Source organism: Coffea eugenioides, chromosome 9 (genome assembly GCF_003713205.1).
Source record: "Coffea eugenioides isolate CCC68of chromosome 9, Ceug_1.0, whole genome shotgun sequence".
NCBI classification, from domain to species: domain Eukaryota; kingdom Viridiplantae; phylum Streptophyta; class Magnoliopsida; order Gentianales; family Rubiaceae; genus Coffea; species Coffea eugenioides.
In genome coordinates, this window is record NC_040043.1 from 15,155,360 (window position 1) to 15,181,109 (window position 25,750).

Genomic DNA, 25,750 nt, shown 5'->3' on the forward strand with positions numbered 1-25,750 from the left:
TAAGTGATCAAAATATATAAACATAATATGCATGATGCTCCAACCCCGTATGATTTTATATTTACCATATAACTCTCTTATGGTTTAATGCTTTACCATATTACCATATAGCACCTTTATGATTTTCAATATATATACATAATCCACCTATGGTTAATAAATAATTTTTAACTTTACATAGGGGTATTTTTTATATTTTAGTTGACTCCGTTATAGATTGCAAATTTCGTCACTTTAATACTTTAATTCAAATCATGAGCAGGTTATATATAACTTTGAAATTATAGGGGGAGTTATGTAATAAAATACTAAACCATAGGAAGGTAAAGTGTAACTCGCCCAAAAATATATATGCTACAATGAATCAAATATTACAATTGAAAAATTTGAGTACCAATCCCCAATTATTCTAAAAGTAAAAAATGGCTAAATTTCACATAAATAAACCAATAACATAGTAGAAAAAAAATGAAAGCAATAAAACATGGTATGTTTTATAAATAAATCCAGACTAATTAGGTCAAGTTTGTATTAATTGTAATCAATCTATTCTATTTGTGTACTAGGCATTGAAATAAAAAAAATTTGTTCCTACCATTTTGGATATCGTAACCAAAAACTACGATTAATTTCACTTTGCATCCTTTAGGTATACCTAATTTTCACTTTAGTCCCCAAACTATAAAATTTGTTCTACTTAAGCAAGATTCTTGAGGAAGTGAGCTGGATTTTATATTTACGTGGGTATACTTTAGGAACTAAAGTATGACTAATTTCATACTTCAAAGATTAAAATGGAACATGTTTTAAACTTTAGTGACTAAAGTGGGGGAGGTACTATAGTTTAGGGATTTAAATGTCTTGCTTTGAAGTTTAAGGATCAAAATGAAAATTCAATTATAATTAAAAGGTATAATGTGGAATTAACTCCCAAAAAATATTCATTATATCAAACACCGGAATTAGAATGTTCAAAAGTTCAATGGACAATTTAGAAATATTATTTTAACACTTGACAGTCAACTTCATTGACTAACGTCAATGACCCAACGTCTAGTATACATTCCTCTGGTAGATAGGATTAACCTTTAATGTATTAATCACCTGTGCCATGTAAATTGATTACTTATGCTATTAGTATTAAAAGTTGTATCATATGCAGATTTAAAATGGTGGGATGCAGATTTAACCCTTCCCTATTTCATTCTTTATCACTTGTTAAAATAGAACATATGACATTAAAATCACAACCATCTTGTCACTTGCCTACCAATTATTGATCATGAATTCATTAACCTAAAATGTGCCACGACTCACGAGTAGATATAAGATATAACCAATTTTTTGCTGTCTTGTCAGAATAACGTGCCTTTGTGCACCCAATTTTCTAAAGACAGTCGAATAAGTTTTTTGATTCAGGTTAATTCTGTTTTTTGTCGTAAAAATGTTTTATATCAAATTGTGTCTTTTAGTAACACCAAAGAGAAATGGTACATTAGTCAATCCGCAACGCCTCCTATATATCAGCAATAGGTCCTAATATTCTTTCTATCAAGGGAGGTTTATGAGCTTTTCAAAAGTTTGGGGGGAGGCAAGTGAAATAGTCATAAATCTCGTAAACTTAATTGCTCATTTTTTTTTCTCTCCTATTTAAGATGCCTAATTAAAGAGAATTAATGAGTCGTATGGATATTCGGGTTTTACCCATGTTCATATTCAACTCTTCACTAACCAATTTTTTTTCATAATTTCTCTCTTTTAACAACTTAATCATTTTTAATTATATTTTGTTATGTTTTCCTCTCTCTTCTAACAACCTTTATTTTTATTTTTTTATAAATTGACTTAATTTATTTTATCCATATGTACTTCTTGATGATCATCATATCATGCATGATTAGTGCTTTAACATTTGAGCTATGTCCGAACTCTGAAGAAAAGAGATGAATCTTGAGGAATTATCAATGTAATTCAGGAATGTTATTGAAAGAAAAAGGGAGAAAGAGAGCAAATGAGATGGAGAACTGAATAAAAGGGGGATTTGTTGAAACTGAACGAAATTGATTTTACATAAAGAAACTACACATAAACAAGCACCCCAATAACAATAGAATAGTTCTGTTGAATTGGATTTTCAAACGCTAAACTATAATCAGCTGGGCTCTGGGAGGTAGTTTCCTCTGAAGCTCCTTCGCACTTAGTAAAGCAGCTTCCCTGTTCCCTGGCATTGGACAGAGCTCTTCATTCCATGATGTTCGAGTATAACGAGGAATTCGGCGATCAACTATGATCTTCTCTAGTGAGATGGCAGTCTCGAGCAAATAATTGGCAAGTTGAACATCGGTCTTGATCCCAGCCCAACCAACAAATTCGATCACGTTGAGACACTTGTGACTGTATCTCCTTGCTTGCTCTTCCCACTCCTTCTCACACACTTCTAAAATTCCTTGGTTTCTAAATACTTCTGGATTTGATAAGGTTTGGTGTCTTGTTGCCCAATCAATGTCATACTTCAATGTCAACTTAATTAGTCCAGGAGATGCACCTATGATGGAGCTGAAGAAGAGAACACTTTCATCGGCAACTGCTACAAATTTCAATTCCAAGTGCTTAAGGTTGCTGAATTCCGGAAAATTAGATGGAAAACCTACGCATCTTGCTGAACCCTGCACTCGAGATGTTAAAAGCAGAAGTTAATGGTTAAAAGCAAACCAGCACCAGCGAACAATTTAGGAAACAAAGACAAACAAGTAGCACATAAATAAAAATGCAGAAACTGTGTTAATCGATATTACCGTGAACCTCAGATCCAATTCCAGTTTCTCCAGCCGAGAGAGATACAAAGAACTTGGAGAATTGATGATGAACTTCTCACAGTATTGATTACTAAAGGAAACTAAAGCGAGTTCTGGAACTTGTATTAGGCATATGTTTATCCTTGGCCCGGCGTATTTGAAAGATACAAGAATTGCAGCTGAAACCTCAACATTCTGCAACTTCTGGCAGTATCCAATCTCCAAGTGCTTCAACTTGAGTGACTGACCCGAAACTCTGAAGTTTTGCAGAGAGGAAGAATTTTCCACCGTTAGTTGCTCGAGGAAAGGACATGTTGATAAGAAGTATGCAAGATCTTCTTCAGTTATCGAAACAGACTTCAAGCACAGGGCTGTTAGTCTGTCAAAACTCGGAAAATCAGAAGGTAAATCCAGCAACCAGGACGGGAAAGTATAGACACTATCAGAACAGGTATAACATCCGGCAGCTGCAGTCAGATCCACTTCAAGCCTTTGGACTCTTTTCACGATGGCAAAGTCGATCCATTTATCAACAGCAGTTGCATAAATATATGACCCGCCCAAGTCAAAAGCAATTCTCAGTCGTTCTAATGATGAACCTTCATGTGAATCTAAGACTTGATTAACCCAATCTCGATATTTTGGTGCTTCGATGTGGCGTTCTTTAACCCCATCGAACATAAGCCGCATTGTTTCCGATGCATCAAAATCCAAATGGCTACCATAAATTTTCCAGAGGTTCCTCCACCTACGAGAAAGGATACTTGTCCTTGCTGCCTCTTTCATCGCCATGCGTGACAATATGTTTCCCAGAATTTCTTCCGGCAACTGATCAATCCAATCCTGCAAAAGCAATATTTCCACATTCAAAAGACAGGTTTGAACAAGTTGTATGGTTAAAAAAAGAAAGTAAAGCTTAATCTCTAAGACACAATCAACATAGCAAGAAATACAAGTTTTGATCAGATATTTATCGACAAAAACGCAGGTGCAGATTAACATGCAAAGTAATATGCCCACGCAGCCAATATCCAATATTGGATATAGCTAGCGAAAGAAGACGTGGTTTCATATTCCAAAGGTACTTGATAATTTAAAAGGCAACAATGGAGAATGAACAATTCATCTTTTTATGATTGTTTTTCAATGAAAACCCCTAAAAATTAAAGAAGCTGATAGATAAGACAAGTCCAAGACGCAGTAGTGTGGCAAATAAGATAAACTCAGGAATAAACAATCTCAAAAGAAAAAGGGAGAGGAGAGGAGAGGAGAGAAGCTTTCACCTTCTGGCGCGACTGCGGTGGTGCACTACGGGCCTTCTTCGCCTTTTTCTCCATGGAATTAGCCAAATAGCCAAACTTCAAGACGTTTTTGTTGAACTTAGAATAGCCAAACTTCAATCGATGATTTAATGATCCTTAAAACCATCCATCAGCCTGGTTAGCTTAGCGTGGGGAAATCTTTTTCCTCATAGCAGTAGGAATTAGTAATGCTTAATAATTGCGGATTTGGATACATATTTGAAGCAGGAGTGGGTAACCAACCGTTAAAACAATAAATTGCACGGACACCCCTTGAGGTTTCGTATGATTACAATTATTTCCTTCAATTTTTACTAAATCGCAAAGAGCCTCTATTTATAGGGAACAGGTATTGATAAAAGTCGTTGCTTTAGTAATTTTTTTTTGGGAGGAAACATATGCTATTGAAATACACAACCTACTACCATTGCAAGGATAAATCAATTTAATTTAGGGGTTGCCCTTATATTACAAAGATACCGCTCTATTACAGTACTATTTAAGTTTTCAGGCATGTATGGTAAGTTAAAAAAAAAAAACACTAATATCACGTTGGCAGATCCCAAACCCCCTAATTTCCGACGTATTTTTGGAGCTTGTTTTTTAACTGCACTAAAATGTGATTCATGTGATCAACACTAAAAGCTCTTGGGTACGAATATTTTGTGCTCAGTTTTTCTATGGCTAGCAACATATAAATTTGTCAATATACTTGAGATGTTGAGCTAATACTTAGCTACTTAAAAATCTATTTGCTGAGTTGGAAATTATCTCTTTGTATCTTAAATCACACAAATACATTTTTTTGTGTAGGTCGTTAACACAAATTCATGCATTTCTTATCTTAGATAACTAAAAAAATGCGTCGTACAAATTATGAAATGTCACTCTTACTCGATTACTTATACTGATTATAGATTCTAATTTTGAATAATTATTTAATTTATGTTCTTTCTGTTTGTATTTAAATTAGGATTTATTATCACTTTGCCCCCTTAACGTTTGGTACTACTATCAATTTCCCCCTTAACGTTATTTTTTAGTCACTTTACCCCCAAGACTAACGGTCAAACTTAACGGAGTTTGTTAATTAAAGTGAAAAGACATGTTTAACCCTTAAAATTATTATCACTTTACCCCATAAAATATAGTCTCATTATCAATTTACCCCATAGAGTTATTTTTTAGACAATTTATCCTACCATTAAACCAACTTAGCAAGTTAAAAAACTTTAGAAGAAAATACCCTCCTCTTTGCATAATAAAAATAATAAAAAATTTAAGTGACTCTTCTCCTTTTTAGTATCAAGAAAAAAAGTCAAAGTATTAATTTCTTTCTTCTTGGCAATTTTATTAATATTGAAAAAAATAGAAAGATGGAGAGGGGGAGGGGGAGAGAGAGCTCAATTCTTTTTTTAAAAATTACAAATAAAAAAGAATTAAATACTTTTATTATTTTAAAATTATTTCACTTTTTTGTTTACCACCAAATTCCAATCCTAATCTCGACAATCCTTAAAGTAATACGATAATGTTAGACTTTTCTTTATTTTCTTTTTTTGCAAAATCTAATTTTTTGTCTCCTTCTTTCCTATCTCTTTTTCTTTTCCTAGTATTAATAAATGTGAAAAAAAGAAATTTGAGAAAACCCTTTATTTTTATGTTTTTCAATCTCTTAAAGTAAAAAAAAAAAAGAAGAATAACCATTCCAACTTTTTTATTTTTATTATAGTGATACAAGGGCTTTACTCATTCCAATCACTTTATTCATTTAGATTATACTGATACAATCACTTTAGTTCCTAAACATTATTTTCTAGGCATTTTACCTCATCGTTAATCTAACTAGTATGGTCAAAAAAATTTAAATATATTTACCCTTTTTAATAGATAATTAAAAATAAAAATGTTGGAATGGTTATTCTTCTTTTTTTTTTTTACTTTAAGAGATCGAAAAACATAAAAATAAAAGGTTTTCTCAAATTTCTTATTTTCACATTTATTAATACTAGGAAAAGAAAAAGAGATAGAAAAGAAGGAGATAAAAAATTAGATTTTGCAAAAAAAGAAAATAAAGAAAAGTCTAACATTATCGTATTACTTTAAGATTGTCGAGATTAGGATTGGAATTTGGTGGTAAACAAAAAAGTGAAATAATTTTAAAATAATAAAAATATTTAATTTTTTTATTTGTAATTTTTTTTAAAAAAAAGAATTGAGCTCTCCCTCTCTCTCTCTCTCTCTCTTTCTCCCTCTCTCCCTCGCTCTTCCCTCTCCATCTTTCTATTTTTTTTCAATATTAATAAAATTTCCAAGAAGAAAGAAATTAATTAATACTTTGACTTTTTTTCTTGATACTAAAAAGGAGAAGAGTCATTTAAATTTTTTATTATTTTTATTATACAAAGAGGAGGGTATTTTCTTCTAAAGTTTTTTAACTTGTTAAATTGATTTAATGGTAGGATAAATTGCCTAAAAAATAACCCTATGGGGTAAATTGATAATGAGACTATATTTTACGGGGGTAAAGTAATAATAATTTTAAGAGTTAAACATGTCTTTTCACTTTAATTAACAAACTCCGTTAAGTCTGACCGCTCGTCTTGGGGGGTAAATTGACTAAAAGATAACGTTAAGGGGGAAATTGATAGTAGCACCAAACGTTAAGGGGGCAAAGTGATAATAACCCTAATAACAATGTAGTAATGCTATAAAATAAAGGGTTAATCACATTTAATCCCCTTAAGGTATACCCCATTTCTCAGTTTACCCTCTAACCTTTAATTTTTCTCACTTAACCCCCTATAGGACAAAATTGCCCTTGCATAATTTTGACTTTTCATTTACCTTGTTTTCCTTTCTTTTATTTCTTTTTCTCTTTTTTCTTTATTTAATTCTTCCTCTTTCCCACAAAAATCTTCACCTTAATGATTGAAATTAAAAAAGAGGAATTGCAGAGATCTATCTTCTCCTTAAATGATTAAAAATATATTCAAATTACTTTCCTAAAATACAATTTTTTTAGCCTTTCAATTCTTTTAATTTTGGGTTTTCCTCTTTCCTTTCTAGTTTCTCGTTTTATTCCCAAGAAAATATCTTAAGATGAAATTGTGACCTGATTAATAATCATCAATTGAAATTTGTGACACGTGGCATCATACAAAAAATCAAAATTAATTTTTGATGCCTTTTAAATCTTCACCCAGAAATATGCAATTACAAACTCAAAACAAAAATTTTCGTTGAAATGAAATTTTCTATTGGGAAGGATGAAAGAGAGAAGAAAAAGAAAAAGAAATAAAAGAAAGGAAAACAATTTCATCTTATAATATTTTCTTGAGAATAAAATGAGAAACTAGAAAAGAAAGAGGAAAACCCAAAATTAAAAGGATTGAAAGGCTAAAAAAATTGTATTTTAGGAAAGTGATTTGAATATTTTTTTAAATCATTTCAGAAGAAGATAGATCTCTGCAATTCCTCTTTTTTAATTTCAATCATTACGGTGAAGATTTTTGTGGAAAAGAGAAATAATTAAATAAAGAAGAAACAAAAAAAGAAATAAAAGAAAGGAAAACAAGGTAAATAAAAAGTCAAAATAATGCAAGGGCAATTTTGTCCTATAGGGGGTTAAGTGAGCAAAATTAAAGGTTAGGGGGTAAACTGAGAAATGAGGTATACCTTAAGGGGTTAAATGTGATTAATCCTAAAATAAAAGGGTATTTTTGTCCAAAATTTCTTAACATGTTTAGTTGAATTACTTATGGGGGTAAAGTGACTAAAAGATAATGTTAGGGGATAAACTAATTATAGTGATATAGTTTAAGGGGTAAAGTGATAATAACCCTTTAAATTATAAATTTTTAGTAGAAAAGAAAGTTAAAATCCATAATCTACCAAATTATATCCTTCAACGAAATTATTGTAATGGAGTAGTATGTATATAACACATTATCTAAGAAGCAGGATTAAAAGTTGATTGGATTTTGACTTCACATATAGCACGTAGTAATTTAACCAAAATGAACCCAAGAAAATACACAATAAGGTTGCCAATGAGTTAAGTCAAGTTCAAATACTAATATATTTGAGCTTGAGCTTGAAGATATTTACCCTAATTCAAACTTGAAATTGATGAATATTTATTTGGGAAAGGAAGCCAACATCGGTGCTCTTATACAAGGGCCATCTCCAGTTTATATAGGGAAAATCGATTAAAATGTCTCTCACATTTTGCAAACTGACTTTTTTGTCCCTTACTTTTAAAAGTATATTTTTATGCCCCTTACAAATTTACATTGATCAAATTTGGTCCCTATCTAGGTATTCGACTAGTTTTTGGTCGGAATTCACTACGTGCCTTGCACGTGATCATTTTTGAAGGGCAAAATTGTTAAATCAAAATTTACATAATCCGATCCATAGTCCCTCACATTTCATAAAATATATTTTTTGTCCCTTACATTTCACAAAAAGAATTTTTTCATTCCTCATATTTTACAAAATAAATTTTTCATCCCTCATTGATCATATGTACGAATAACTTTTTTTAAATCTCATGTATATATCTATTTGATTCACTTGAACAATACAAATAGCATGTAATATATCTCTATTTGATTTCACCCGAACGTATTGTTCAAGTGAAATTAAATAGATATATACAAGGGTTTAAAAAAATTATTAGTTTTTCACTCATGTTCATTTCCTTTTACTCGAAAATTGAAAATAAAAAAAACATTTAATCCTAAACATTATCAAGTGTTTATATCGAATTAAAATTGGACAGAAAAAATAAAAAAAGGAAAAGTATGACAAAAAAAAGTAAGTGATTAACACTTTCAAATTTTAAAACAATCATAAGGCAAGAAATTCAACTGTTGGTCTAAAAGGCGGCAAGTAAAAACTTCAGATTTAAATTGCAATTTGTTAGCATGACTATAGAATTCGAATTAGGACTGATTAATTAGATGGCCTTATTACACAACTCAATAAATGAATTATTACCAAAAGAGAGAGCCTACAAATATTGAACAAATTCACATGGTGAAATCAAATAAATATATATTGGATTTAAAACAAAATTGTTAGATTTAAATCCATGTATATATCTATTGAATAACATGTATACAATTACAATTAGTCTGTTTAGGTAAAATCAAATAGAGATATATTACATGTTATTCGTACTATTTAGGTGAAATCAAATAGATATATACATGGATTTAAAAAAAAAAACTATTTGTACACATGGTCAATAAGAGATGAAAAAATTTATTTTGTGAAATGTGAGGAATTAAAAAAAATTATTTTGTGAAATGTAAGGAACTATAGATCGGATTATGTAAATTTTAATTTGACAATTTTGCCCCTAAAAAATGACCACATGCAAGGCATGTGATGAATTCTGACAAAAAACTAGTCGGAAACTTAGGTAGGGACCAAATTTGACCAATTTGAATTTGTAAGGGACATAAAAATACACTTTTAAAAGTGATGGACAAAAAAAGTCATTTTACAAAACATGAGGGACGTTTTGAACGATTTTTTCTAAAATATAAATATTACACTAGCCCCACATTTCTACCTTGTATATAAGAAGAAAGCCAAGTTACTGTAGAAGTCCATCTTTTTGACACACGTATTACATATATTTTTGACAAATGGAATCTTGGTCATTTTAACTAAATTTTTCCTTCCTTTTTTTTGATTCAATTGGACCAAAAGGATTAAAATGTTTTTTCTCTTTCAGAAAATCAACTCCATCTCTTCCTCTTCTTCTTGCGGCAACTACTGTCATCCCTCACATTTTTATTTTTTATTTTTTAAAACTAATCTAACTAAGATTGTTGCCATGTTCTTTTTTTTCATCGAGATGATTTGCTACTTAGCAAAGAGAAGTCTTGATTATTTTTTGATCCCATATTACATTTTCTTTTCTACCTTTTTTTTTTATCTCTAATCTCTCATGTTTGATTTATTTTTCGATCATAATGTTATAGCCAACTGGCATTTGTTTGTTAAATTTATAGGATGATGTTTTATTTGGTATTTCTTCATGGATAAAAGGTAAAATATGTAAAAAATCTTAGAATGCATTTTATACCAGCGATCATCTTCTATGAATAAAACAAAAATTCATTCTTTTCTTTTCTCCTCCCAGGATTTGATTTCTTACTTCAAATTTTTTTCCTTTTCTTTGTTTTTTGGTTACATTTTGTAATTATCTACAATTTTGTATATTTTTGAGAAAAGATATATCATGTGATGCTTCTACCAAGATAAATCTAGCGAGGCATTCTTTTACCTCTGTTTTTCTCTGTTTCTTTCTTTCCTCCACCCCCATTTTGCAATTACTTTATGGTCTATTCAATTTAATTGAAGGATCCAATAAGATTTTGTATATATTTAAACTAATGTTAATTTTTGTTTGTTTTTAATTATTCAAGTGCTGTAGTATCAATTGGGTTGGCATACAAGGATTGTAGTTGGTGATGGAAGTCACAATTGAGACTTTCAGCCTAGAGTGTGACTTGACAAAAAATTGTTGGAAAATTCAATTTTGATTAGGAAGATGTTTTTACAATAAAAAAAATGGTTTAGTTCTAATTTGTATATGTAGATTTGGAAACTTAGGAATTCATATTTTTATCTAACCTTGCTATTTATATTCTGGAGTTGCGAGATAATGTTGTCACCTTTAGGCAGGATTTAAATAGATGAACTAGATTCTTCTATCAAAAGAAAGAAAAATGTGAAAGTTTATAGTAAGTTATATTGATGTTGAAAATTGTGCCACATCTTAGTGGTTTTTTATACTTTTTCTCATTATTAAAGTACTGAAAGCATTATGACTGCTTTTGGATTAGTTACAACGAAAACTTTGCTACTATTAATACAACAATGCACTTATAGTGTATTAATTCTCTCTCCTTTTTGGGTATCATCATCATAGTGATTCAAAAGCTTTATTCAAATCACAATAAATAGGGGCGTTGACTTCATGCATGGAATTTCTCTTCACAACAAATTTTGAGGGAAATTTTAAGGGTTACTCCAAATTTTGTTAATTGTACTCCTACAATAAATAAAAACTATATGATAAAAATAATAGTGAAAGTGTGATTAACAAAAATGAGAGTTCAAATAACATTGTCAATTTTAATTGTTTTGATGCTTAATTTTTCTCCTCTATTTCTATTCATTCACCATGTGCCAAAATAATTTGATGTTATGTGTTCGACTAAAATTTCTAGGGGCCCAAGCTATGCTTTGCACAGCTCAAGTACCTCTAGTGGTACATAGTAATGGCCTAAAAAGGAAGGGTTTTGATGAGAAGACTTCTAAGAATAAAGCAACATGGTCCTATTGAATTTGATTTTATAGTTTTAGCAACTTACTATTCCAGTATCTATGAAATTTTTCGTGATTACACCTGACATATTTCTTAATTTCCATAAATCTCTTTTCTAGGCACAAAGGCAATAATAGTAAATCAACTTATTGACACCAGATGAATAAATTGGGAAATTCCACCACACTATTATGAGATATTCAAAAACTATTTTTCTTGATGATACAATAAGAAAAAGTTAGTGAATTAGACTAAAACATCGGAGACAGATTCTGTACTTCATGTACTGCTTCTTGATCATCATCATCATCCCTTTTAGATGATTCAACTTCCTTAGCTTCTTTATAATTCTGGACAACGGATGTAAGATTAGGATGACCAAAGACAAAGGCATTGCCCGCTTCATAGATGGTGACGACCGCTACCTGTGCGCCAAAATCTTGGCCAAATTCACGGGCCATCTTGAACAGCTCTTTTCGCCTGGTTCTGAATGCAGCGTTTTGCTTGGCCTTGTCCTCAATTTTTTTAATCTCCGTTCTTCTGTTCACCATATTGATCAGTAGGAATTATTTCTTCTTTCTTGATGAATATCAATAACTAGAACTACCAAAGATTAATACTTATTTGAACGGTTTTATTACTATGTCATCAAATTCTCTATAATACAAACTCAACTTTAACTCCTTAAATACAGAAATAGAACTATAAAACCTATTCCAATACAAATACCATACACTTCCCTAAACCAACATTGATACTAATTCTAATCTAGTTACCAAATAATAAATATAATTCTAAAACTATTATACTTCTAAATAGGCATGGTTTATTTATTTATATATTTTTTATCAACAGAGAGCAAATGAAATGGATCTGAATAAAAAGAGAGAAAAAAAAGTTACATATATCAAATCGTTTAGGAGGGGTCTCCAAGCATTAACTTTTTGGTGAAAGCATAATAAACTTGCAAAAATATCCAAATTTAGGGGTTGAAATAAATGTGAATTTGTACATTTACACAATAAATTAGGTGCGATATAAGTATATTAATGAGTGCTCTGAGCACCTGTTTGAAAATCCTTCAACTAAAACCCTTTGATTAAAAAAAACCCTAAACCCTTTGATTTGAAGATCAAGATGCCATTATTGTTCATGTTTATAAATTATGTGTCACATACAAGTAAGGTTGAAATTTTGGAGGAGTTCTTTTACTTAGGTCTGCTCGTTGGTACGAGTTGACTGAAACTTTCAAGTGGAAAAATTTTTTGTTGACTGTTATTCATATTTGTTCGAGTAAACTGGATGTTTTATTTATTCAGATTCATATAATTGAACTGACATTATCATTATTTTTAGGTGATTGAAGATCCATGTGTCACGAGCTGCTTGTTTTCCTACAAGTCAACACCGTGTGCGGTACTAGCGTACGTTCAAGACTTAAACTATGAACGCTTGGCAAGTTCAGCCTTAACACAAAATGCGCGGTTATAATGCGGAAGCGCAAAAGTAGTAGACAAAGAGAGATGTGTGGCAAAGGAAAGCTTAAATTACACAAAGTTTCATGTATAAGGTTGCCAAAGGTTCCCAAAAAGGTTCTCTACAAATGGAAGGGCTTGGCCTATTTATAGGTAAGCCAAGAAGCTACACAACTCTAGAGAATTCTACAACTTGGACACCTAAGCGGTTCTCTAGAAATCTCTACACAACTTGTATATACACTTAGATACTAGAAGGTTCTACACAAGTCCATACTTATCCATAAAGTCCTAGACTTATCTACAAGGCTCTTGAAAACCCTAGAAGGTTTCACAAGCTTCTAGCATGGCCTACACAACTCTAGCAACTTGTGGCACAACCTCCATGTTTTAGCCAAGCCACCAAGGCTTGGGACTTAGTTGAGGGACTGGGGTGCGGATCTACTGACGGTCCCAACTTTGGTGCCAGGACTACTGTGTATGGTGTTGTGGAACTTGGCCGGCTGGACATGGCCGCGTGCGCGATGGGCACTGGCGCACGCGGCTAGGCACTGGCGTACATGCAGATAGGCATGGTCACACGCGGCTAAGTGCGATCCGTGTCACATGGAAGCAGCAATTAATTCTCTTTCGTGTCCTCTTACTTGTCATTTGTCAATGCTTGTCGCATCACCCATTTGATTGTTTTCCACATCTAGATAGGGGTGTCCAAAAAGAATAGAAAAAGTGAGTAGTCAAGAAAACCAAAATTGGTCAAAATTGAAAAATAAGATAATTAACCCACAATTTTTGAAATGGTTAGCTTATCCGAACTTACATAAAAAATTAGGTTAGAGTATAGATTTCCATTGTTAAAAATTGAGGCCATCCGACTTACTTGCATATATATAATGTAGGGTTTGATAGAGTATCCAAAATTATAACCTCAATCCATAATTATTTAGTCATTTACTAACAATTTAACTTAGAAGGACCATGTACATTTTATTTTTCTAAAAACTTATAAACTTATCTACCTAACCTCATTTACTTTTTCTATTTCCTATATCCATCACCACTAATTTGATTTACTCCGCTACTCTGCTTTGTGTCTCTTTCCAAAACTTATTTTAATTTCTTATAAATTCTATCCATTTCATTACTCTACTAATTATTTTATTTTAAGTTTTTAAAGCTTACATATTTGGTTGTCGAGTAACCTATCATCCTTATTAAAAAAATAAATTGATAACTTTCAAGAAATAAAGAAAACAAAAATCTTCAGAATATTCGATGTTTTAATTATCTAACATGTTTTGATTTTTTGTTTTGTTGATAGTTTTTTAGAGTTATAAAATTAAGTACTCTTATTCATTGGAAAAAATTGTTGTACTATTTGATTTGTTAATCTACTTCCTTTTTTCTATAAGTAGAAGAAGGTTAAATTACCATGTGTACTAGAACTTATCCTACAATTTAACTGGGCACTAGTTATCTTGTTGAATTGGGTTAAGATATGGAACGCAATCTTTCTAAACTGATACATGCGGTTAGAATTAGTGAAATTGCAAATGAACTAATTATCTGATCCATGAACAACTCTTCATCTAAAAGCTTTAATAGTACGATTAACAGATGCTAAAAGCTCTTGGGTACGAATATTTTGTGCTCCACAGTTTCTCTATGCTTAGTAATGTAGGAATTTATCAATATACTTGTGCTGTTTAACCGATACCTAGCTACTTAAAAATCTATTTGCTGAGTTGGAAATTATCTCTTTGTATCTTAGACACACAAATACTTTTTTTGTGTGTAATTTGTTCACACAAATTCATTTCTTAGTTCACATAACTATGAAAATGTATCATACAAACTATGAAATTTCATTCTAATTAACAAGGTTTAAACCTACACTCCAAATTTATACCGAAGACCTCGTTAACTACAAGTATGTAGGCCATTAATTGTAGTATGGAGGAATTAGGGTCTATCCCACGAGAATCACTTATTAATTACAAAGGCTTCTAGCTAACTCAATTATCTAAACTAATCAAGAATTAAAACTAAGTAAAATAACAACAATGATAAACAATGCAAGGAAAATAACAAACTTGAAGAAACTCAACTAAACACAAGTGTCGTAGGGTATATAATCTACTAAATGCACCTAACTATGGATTTAGCCAATGAACCGAATTTAGCCAATACTATAGTTTCCTACTTTCGTGGTGAAATCTAAAGTGAAGACTTAATTTAGGTCTAGAAATGCCAAAATCCGCTTAAGTGTACCACTACTTTTATATGCCTACTCCTTAGGGTCCACCTATTCCATTTTCATCATTATCAACTATTTTCATAGATTAATAACTATAATGACTTGCAAATAGTGATCAAGCATTCACAAATATTAAAACAAAAATAAGTGAACTAGCAAGTACAAGTTGTTGAAAAGATCAACTATATTCGACCATAATTAAGGCATATATAGCTTCATCTATCCCTAGAAAAAATGAACCTAGGTAAAGTAGATAAAACTATTAAGCTCATGTCTTTAATATAACTAAACATTAATGAAACAATAAAGCGAGTGGGGAAGAAGAAATGCTCATTTAAATGAAGGAACAAAATCTCCAATCTTCATCATCTTCATTGGCGTCAAAACCACATATTTACATCAAAAGTTCATCCATTGTTTCCATTGTTTAAACCTACAAGAGGAAGAACTAAGCTACTTTTTACTACTAGATAAAAACGAGAGAAAAGAACTAGAGAGAGTTTTTATTTTCTCCCTTTTCCTACTACTACTGCTACTGCCGCCTCCCTAGAACCTTCCTCTTTCAATATTTTCTGCACAAAAGAAAGTCTTGTCCACTTTGAATTCGATAAATAGATCACTTTTTAAGATACCATTTTTTTTTTGTTAAAATTTTTATTGCAGAAATCATCTGCAAACACTCGCAAGGGAAAAAATATCTAAATATCAAGGGTAAAAAAATAAGTTCATTAATTTAGTGCAGTTTATATTTTCGATGAAATTTGCAAATCATGAATGCTAAATTGTGAGTGCTCTATTTATTTTTAGGCTTCTAAACTTTCATTTTTAAGTGATATATTTATGTTAGGATCCAATCAAGATATTTGAAAGTATTTATTATGGACAAAATGATTCAAAAACATAGGAAAAAAGAATAGAGAGTTGGATGTTAAGAGGAAGGCTAAGGCCGTGAACACTTATCAAATTCAAACACACATACATAGCCATATACATATATATATATGTATATATATTGTACTCGTACTCTAAAGTGTTTTATGACTAACTAACTCATTACAATTTATTAAAATTGGTTTTTAATCTGCAGTGGATCTTAATTACTTGCTAATCAAAGTAAAGAATTACATCAAACAGATAAAAAACTAAGTTTGTTGCTGCAACACTACTCTACTGCAAATTAAACTTCTACTAAATTAGCCCTCCTGATGATCAGTTCATGACACATTTATACACATGAATTTATTATGATTCAGAAGAAACTGAGCTAATTTTCAGTCATTGATGAATTGCTGTTAAAAATCATATTATTGAAGATAATTTCCATGCCGGCACATAATTGAGAAATTGAATACATTAGTGTTGTATATGAGTCAATTGAAGAACAGTAAAGATCAAGAATCAGAGGTAGATACAGAAAGAATGCAACCCAAAGTAATCTCTGCCTTACAAAAGTAAACCGCACAAGAAAAAAGATAAAATATTTCGACCAAATTCAATCAGACAATGTTGATATTATAGAAACAAAGAACTTTCTACATCAGATTCAAAGAAGCAAGTCAAGAAGGGTGGACTAAATGTACCTTCCATTTAGGAGAAAATAAAATTTGCAGCAATATTGTTTCTGGGCTATCCCAAGAACTAGAAATATGAAAACCAACTTGACCAAAATTCAGAAAGTGCAATACAACCCAATTGTTTCAACTTTGCGTACTGATTAGACATGATCTACAATAAATCGTTGCCTGCTGGTCAAAGCACGATCCGTAAAAGAATTTTATGAACTTTACACTTTCGAATTGTTCCATAGATGACTAACTAACATCTTTGCTGCATCTCTGACTCAATTCATTGCCAAAATGGCCCTTTCCATGTTAAAAAAAAATTTAAAAAAAATCTTCTATCAGCCTATTTTTCAACTACCATGTCAACAAAAAGGTTGAGACTTAAAACTCGTAGTCAGTTCTCTATTTCAGGTCCTTTTATCTTTATTGAAGTCACCAGAAGAATCAGCGCTTCTCTTCCTGATCTGTTACTTTCTTTTTCATCCCTTCCTAGACAGCCATACTTTCCTGAAGTTTATGAAACTCCAAATTGTCACCTGGGGGCACATCCCTAAACAAGCTAGGCATCATAATTGAGTTTGCAGTTGAATTCCCGTACTTTTTCACCACATTCCCGGTATCTTGTACTTCTTTATCAGTAGCATCCTTTTGGCTCCCCTGCAGGCAAACGAATAGACAAACCTTTCTAGATTCAAGCTTCTGCCTGATCATGCCAGGGCGCTTATCTTCTTTTTCTGCGCTAGTCCTCAGTAGCAATGGCAAAGTCAATGTCATTAATAAATCCATCTGATCAGGCATCGTATTCTTCTTGATCTGATTAGCTCGATCCAACACCACATTTTTCTTCTCTTCCATCTGCATCCTTAGTTGCTTAAGTTCCTTCAACTCCATTTCAAGCAGGCATGAATTCGTTGCTAAGGAACTCATCTTTGAATCTACAATTAGACACCCTGGCTTTTTAACCATTTTACTATAATCTTGTATTTCTTGATCAGAAGTGTTCTGATCATCATCATCAGGGTTTTTCTCTATTTCATCAGCATCACGTTTGGGAAGATTCTCTGCTTGTGGCTGAACATCATTGCTAGCTTTTGCGGCTGCTTCACCTTTCTTGGCTTCTTGATAATGCTGGAGGATAGAATCAAGAGTAGGATTACCATATTCAGAGATTTTTCCAGCTTCAGAGATGGTGATCAGTGCTACCCCTGCATCATATAACTGGACAAGTTGGTGTGCCTTCTTAAACAACCCTTGTTGCCTTGCTTCAAATGTATCCCTTTGCTTTTTCTTGTCCTCAATTATCTTGACTTCTAATTTTCTTTTTCCTACACTGATAAAAAATCAGTATCTCTCCTTTCTTGGAAGAAGTAACTCAACAATAGGATATATTTTCTTGAAGCAAGCTAAGAGTATCGATTACTCGTATTAGGAGAATGAGAGCAAATTCATTATACACTTAATACCGACCAAAAATTAGGTCTGTGATTGTAACCACCGAATAACAGTTTTAACAAAAACAAATCAACTCCCGATTTCAGTTGCTAAACGTCGTCGTTTTGGTGCTTGATGTGCAATTCCACGCTCTTAAGGCTGATTCCAGATTAATTTATAAATCTATTTGCTAATTTAGAAATTATCTCTTAGTTCACCATTTAACGAGGGATGATCTTGGCTTAATGAATTTTAGGAGGTACGAATCAATTTCTTAGTTATGTTCCTTGCATGTCGTGCATTCTATTACAAAATAAATAATTATTGATAAAATGGTTAGGAAGTATGCATAAATTTAACAAAGTCGGGACATAACTAATAAATTGTCATGCAAACAAATTGTCTTGGTTTTCTAGGGATGCAATTTATAACTTGGATGAATTAAACTTATATACGGAAATATCTCTCATTTCTTATCAAGAAACAGTGGGTAGACATAGAAAATTAAAAGCCATAGCTAACAGATTCAAAGGACTAAATTAGCAAATAGATTTATAATAGCCAAATTTAATAGAGCAGCTTGCACATTGGAAAAATTGAATCGTCAATGGCCATATTTAATGGAGAAAGTGAAGAATGATAGATTCGACTGCTAAATTACTTTCAAGTACCACCAATGAATAATCTACACTAATATTGTTTCTGACAAAATCTAGGAAGCAGAAATTAAAATTAAGTGGAGCTTAGCCAAGATTAGGAAGAACAATTTGGCGCACTCCTACAAATTTCCTTATTGGATGATCTTGGCTTAATGAATTTTAGGAGGTACGAATCAATTTCTTAGTTATGTTCCTTGCATGTCGTGCATTCTATTACAAAATAAATAATTATTGATAAAATGGTTAGGAAGTATGCATACATTTAACAAAGTCGGGACATAACTAATAAATTGTCATGCTAACAAATTGTCTTGGTTTTTTAGGGATGCAATTTATAACTTGGATGAATTAAACTTATATACGGAAATATCTCTCATTTCTTATCAAGAAACAGTGGGTAGACATAGAAAATTAAAAGCCATAGCTAACAGATTCAAAGGACTAAATTAGCAAATAAATTTATAATAGCCAAATTTAATAGAGCAGCTTGCACATTGGAAAAATTGAATCGTCAATGGCCATATTTAATGGAGAAAGTGAAGAATGACAGATTCGACTGCTAAATTACTTTCAAGTACCACCAATGAATAATCTACACTAATATTGTTTCTGACAAAATCTAGGAAGCAGAAATTAAAATTAAGTGGAGCTTAGCCAAGATTAGGAAGAACAATTTGGCGCAATCCTACAAATTTCCTTATTGATGAAAATATGATCTACCAAAGAGATTTTATGAATTTCACACCAACAATTGAATTTTTTTCGAGAGATGAGTAACAAATATATATATATATATACACACACACACATATATGCTGCAAATGCGATTGAATTCATCTCGATAATAACTCTTCTTGATCTTATTAGCTCGAGCCCAATACTTTTTGTTTCATTGCTTCCATCTGCATCCCGGCTTTTTTCAAGTTCATGTAGAGAACCCGTATCCAGCAATAAATAAGTATTTTATGAGTTGTGCAAAAAAAAAAAAAAACGCATATGGTGTTCAAATCCCCTTTCTCCTTATGTGATTCTTAAATCCTATCCTTATCTTGCTGAAAAAAATTAAAATAAAAAAGACTTACATGGTTCTCTTTTCTAATTATATATGCACATAACATCAACAATTTGATAAAATTACAACAATTTATTTTTCACCCACAAAAGTATAAGAACTAATATTAATATAGCATAACATCTAAAATGCATAACAAATCAACCAATATTTTTAAACATATCCATTTTAATCATGCATAATTTTATCACACTTGTATTTTTTTAACAAAAGTTTTACCTGTAAAAAATTCATATAATAATCATACTTTTGAGAAAAAAAAATCATATAATATGAGTATATAAAATACCCCCACACTTGAACCATTGTTTGCCCTCAAGCAATTAGAAATACAAACCAACAATTATCCAAAATTTTGAAAATAAACATATGTGCACCATTCAATTTCATTTTCTCAAAAAAAGGTAAATACTATTATGCAATCACTCAATTAAGGTCAAGTACTCATAATATCAAATAACGGAAAGCTAATATTACCGTCATTATAATAAGTTCATGTCAATTTCTCATCCTTATCCAATTTCATAAGCAAGCAACTTATATGGTCAATAAAATACTATATAATCCCATGATCATATTCTTATTCAACTTAAAGAGTGATTTATTCATATAATATAGCTAAATATTACTCAAATTGTGAAAGTGTCTTTTGACACGAAAATCGATATTTTTATACATGAAAATCGCCGGTTACTCAACATTTCATATACTCAAGTTGCTTTACATACTCTTAATTCAAGTACTGTTTTACGCGAAAGTCGACATTTGTAGATGAAGACTCCCGGTTACTAAGTACAAGAACCATTGGATTAGAACAACTCTTATTCTCTTTTTTTTTTTCTTTTGGTTTTTTTTTTTCAAAGCAAAGATAATAATTAGTCCCTCAAAAGAATAGTTATGAGAAGAGTGTTACACTTGTTGAGCATATTAATCACTTAACTTATAAAATCAAGTAAAGAGAAGAAATTTCATCAAATTTGTAAAATGTAAGCATAATTTTCTCCACTTTACACGATATATTTTCCTATAAATGCAACATTTTTAATCACATAATAGTCATTTCCAAATTAAATAAGAAAAAATATTTTCAAACCACATATATTTATCTCAAATGTAGAAGGAATTTGAGTTACTAATGGTATGGAACTTATTACCCCTTTGGATAAAATTGAAAAAATTTGAAATTTTTTGGTGCAATTTTACAATTTTGGACATGATTTGGAAAAATTTTGACAGAGTTGTCCCTTATAAATGAACTAAACTCCATGCCAACAAACCCAATTTTGATACATTTTAAAGCATAAGTCCGATATTTGCAACCAATAAGTTAATCACATACAATGTATATAATTTCAATTCTCCCCCCACACTTAACATGCATATTGTTCTCAATGTGTAAAAAGGAAAACCAAGATAAAGAAAGTAAAACTCCCCTATTGTTGCGATCGAAATGTTAAAGCATGAAATTCACGAGCCATTGTCCGCTTATCTCCAAAACTTCATGAGTTCCATTTTATAACCAATAGTGATAAAATCCTAAGAATGGAAAATGAGAAACAAAGGTGATAATAAAGGCATTGATAAACATATAATGGCGATCCATAACTCCTATGCCTTTGTCTTGGTGATGCACCTGTAAAAAATTGATAAGAAGCTACTCAAGGTACAATAAATCACTTCACTTCACACATTTTCACTCTTAAAATTCCACACAAATTGCTACATTCTTCATATATTCAAAAGTCATCATTCTCTCAGACTCTATATGAAGATTAAGCAATCAAATGGCTAAAATGTCACCATATAATGAATGTATACGTGTAAGCATCATGAACAAGTCACATTTTAGCAATTTGAACCATCCAATTATGCTTAACAACATTCCAAGACCAAGTACCACATTGATCATAAAATAGGAATGCGTATAAAGTGAAACATTGCATAGATCATCACATTCCCACATTTGATCATCTAAACATGCTTAGAGATGTTAAATAAGCATAAAGGATCTTATATACACCAACAAATAACATCACAAATTCAACATTCAAAGTGTATCAATAACTTCATAAGATATGCAAAAGATGAATGTAAAATACCAAGTTAAGTTCAAAAATTTACCTCAAGTTGGTAGAGTGGGGGCACATCTCTAAACAAGCTAGGCATCATAATTGAGTTTGCAGCGGAATTCCCGAGCTCTTTCACCACATTCCCAGTATCTTGTACTTCTTGATCAGTAGCATCCTTTTGGCTCCCCCCTGCAGGCAAACGAATAGCCAAACCGTTTCTAGATTCAAGCTTCTGCTTGATCATCATGCCAGGGCTCTTATCTTCTTTTTCTGGACTAGTCCTCAGTGGCAATGGCAAAGTCAATGTCGTTGATAAATCCATCTGATCAGGCATCATATTCTTCTTGATCTGATTAGCTCGATCCAACACCACATTTTTCTTCTCTTCCATCTGCATCCTTAGTTGCTTAAGTTCCTTGAACTCCATTTCAAGCAGGCATTAATTCATTGATAAGGAACTCATCTTTGAATCTGCAATTAGACTCCCTGGCTTTTTCACCATTTCACTGTAATCTCATATTTCTTGATCAGAAGTGTTCTGATCATCATCATCAGGGCTTTCCTCTGTTTCATCAGCATCATGTTTGGGAAGATTCTCTGCTTGTGGCTGAACATCATTGCTAGCTTTTGCGGCTGCTTCACCTTTCTTGGCTTCTTGATAACGCTGGAGGATAGAATCAAGAGTAGGATTACCATATTCAGAGATTTTTCCAGTTTCAGAGATGGTGATCAATGCTACCCCTGCATCATATAATTGGACAAGTTGGCGGGCCTTCTTAAACAACCCTTGTTGCCTTGCTTCAAATGTATCCCTTTGCTTTTTCTTGTCCTCAATTTTCTTGACTTCTAATTTTCTTTTTCCCATATTGATCAAAAATTTGTATCTCTCCTTTCTTGGAAGAAGTAACTCAACAACAGGATATGTTTTCTTGAAGCAAGCTAAGAGGATCGATTACTCGTACTTCGAGAATGAGAGCAAATCCATTATACACTTAATATTTCCAGATTCAGTCTGATGCACCAAAAATTAGGTCGGTGATTGTAACCACCGAATAATAGTTTTAACAAAAACAAATCAACTCCTGATTTCAGCTGCTAAATGTCGTCGTTTTGGTGCTTGATGTGCAATTCCACGCTCTTAAAGCTGCTTCCAAATTAATTTATAAATCTACTTGCTAATTTAGAAATTATCTCTTAGTTCACCATTTAACGAGGGATGATCTTGGCTTAATGAATTTTAGGAGGTACGAATCAATTTCTTAGTTATGTTCCTTGCATGTCGGGCATTCTATTACAAAATAAATAATTATTAATAAAATGGTTCGGAAGTATGCATACATTTTATAAAGTCAGGAAATAACTAAGAAATTGTCATGCTAACAAATTGACTTGGTTTTCTAGGGATGCAATTTATAACTTTGATAAATTAAACTTAGAAAATTAAAAACCATAGCTAACAAATTCAAAGGGCTAAAATTAGCAAATAGATTTATAATAGCCAAATTTAATAGAGCAACTTGCACATTGGAAAAATTGAATTGTCAGTGGCCATATTTAATGGAGAAAGTGAAGAATGACAGATTCGACTGCTAAATTACTTTCAGGTATCACCAATGAATAATCTACACTAATATTGTTTCGAACAAAATCTAGGAAGTAAAAATTAAAATTAAGTGGAGCTTAGCCAAAATTAGGAAGAACAATTTGGCGCACTCCTACAAATTTCCTTATTGATGAAAATATGATCTACTAAAGAGATTTTATGAATTTCACACCAACAATTGAATTTTTTTTTGAGAGATGAGTAAAAATTATATATATATATACACACACACATATGCTGCAAATGCGATTGAATTCATCTCAATAATAACTCTTCTTGATCTTATTAGCTCGAGCCCAATACTTTTTGTTTCATTGCTTCCATCTGCATTCCGACTTTTTTCAAGTTCATGTAGAGAACCCGTATCCAGCCATGAATATGTATTTTATGAGTTGTGCAAAAAAAAAAAAAAAACGCATATGGTGTTCAAATCCCCCTTCTCCTTATGTGATTCTTAAATACTATCCTTATCTTGCTGAAAAAATTTAAAATAAAAAAGACTTATATGGTGCTCTTTTCCAATTATATATGCACATAATATCAATAATTTGATAAAATTATAACCATTTATTTTTCACCCACAAAAGTATAAGTAATAACTAATATTAATATAGCATAACATCTAAAATGCATAACAAATCAACCAATATTTTTAAACATATCCATATTAATCATGCATAACTATTTATGCATAATTTTATCAGACTTGTATTTTTTTAACAAAAGTTTTACCTTTAAAAAATTCATATAATAATCATACTTTTGAGAAAAAAATCATATAATACGAGTATATAAAATACCCCTCACTTGAACCATTGTTTGTCCTCAAGCAATTAGAAATACAAACCAACGATGATCCAAAATTTTGAAATAAACATATGTGCACCATTCAATTACATTTTCTCAAAACAAGGTAAATACTATTATGCAATCATTCAATTAAGCTCAAGTACTCATAATATCAAGTAAAGGAAAGCCAAATATACCGCCATTATAACATGTTCAAGTCAATTTCACAAGCAAGTAACTCATTTGGTCAATAAAATACAATCGAATCCCATTGTCGTCTTCTTATTCAATTTAAAGAGGGATTTATTCATATAATATAGCTAAATATTACTCAAATTTGTGAAAGTGCCTTTTGACGTGAAAATCGACATTTTAAGATGAAGATCGCAGGTTACTCAACACTTCATATACTCAAGTTGCTTTACATACTCTTAATTCAAGTACCGTTTTACGCGAAAGTCGATATTTGTAGATGAAGACTCCCGGTTACTAAGTACAAAAACCATTGGATCAGAACAGCTTTTATTCTCTTTTTTTTTCCTTCTTTTTCTTTTAATTTTTTTCTTTTCATTTCTTTTTCAAAGTAAAGATAATAATTAGTTCCTCAAAAGAATAATCATGAGAAGAGTGTTACACTTATTGACCATATTAATCACTTAACTTATAAAATCAAGTAAAGAGAAGAAATTTCATCAAATTTGCAAAATGTAAGCATAATTTTCTCCACTTTAAACGATATATTTTCCTATAAATGCAACATTTTTAATCACATAATAGTCATGTCCAAGTTAAATGAGAAAAGAAATTTTCAAACCACATATATTTATCTTAAATGTAGAGTGAATTTGAGTTACTAATGGTATGGAACTTGTTACCCCTTTGGATAAAATTGAAAAAATTTGAAACTTTTTGGGCAATTTTACAATTTCGGACAAGATTTGAAAAAATTTTGACAGAGTTTTTCCTTATAAATGGACTAAACTCCCTGCCAAGAAAATCAATTTTGATACATTTTAAAGCATAAGTCCAATATTTGCAACCAATAAGTCAATCACATATAATGTATATAATCTCAATTCTCCCCCCACACTTACCATGCACATTGTTCTCAATGTGTAAAAAGGAAAACCAAGATAAAGAAAGTAATACTCCCCTATTGTTGCGATCGAAATGTTAAAGCATGAAATTCACGAGCCAATGTCCGCTTATCTCCAAAACTTCATGAGTTCCATTGGATAACCATTAGTGATAAAATCCTAAGAATGGAAAATGAGAAACAAAGGTGATAATAAAGGCACTGATAAACATATAATGGCGATCCATAACTCCTATGCCTTTGTCTTGGTGATGTACCTGTAGAAAATTGATAAGAAGCTACTCAAGGTACAA

At 31.4% G+C, this 25,750-nt stretch overlaps 2 protein-coding genes across 2 annotated transcripts; both read right to left on the bottom strand.

Annotated features, from left to right (window-relative positions):
• Positions 1–2,141: 2,141 nt before the first annotated feature.
• On the bottom strand, positions 2,142–11,998 carry LOC113782293 (putative FBD-associated F-box protein At5g56690). The gene is made up of 4 exons (XM_027328183.1): positions 11,726–11,998; positions 4,079–4,153; positions 2,796–3,638; positions 2,142–2,666 (listed from the first exon to the last, which is right to left on the bottom strand). Exons 1-4 carry the CDS (start codon positions 11,996–11,998, stop codon positions 2,142–2,144), a joined length of 1,716 nt encoding a protein of 571 aa, XP_027183984.1.
• Positions 11,999–22,483: 10,485 nt separating this feature from the next.
• On the bottom strand, positions 22,484–22,834 carry LOC113782294 (MADS-box transcription factor 23-like). Its single transcript, XM_027328184.1, has one exon. It carries the CDS (start codon positions 22,832–22,834, stop codon positions 22,484–22,486), a length of 351 nt encoding a protein of 116 aa, XP_027183985.1.
• Positions 22,835–25,750: the final 2,916 nt, after the last annotated feature.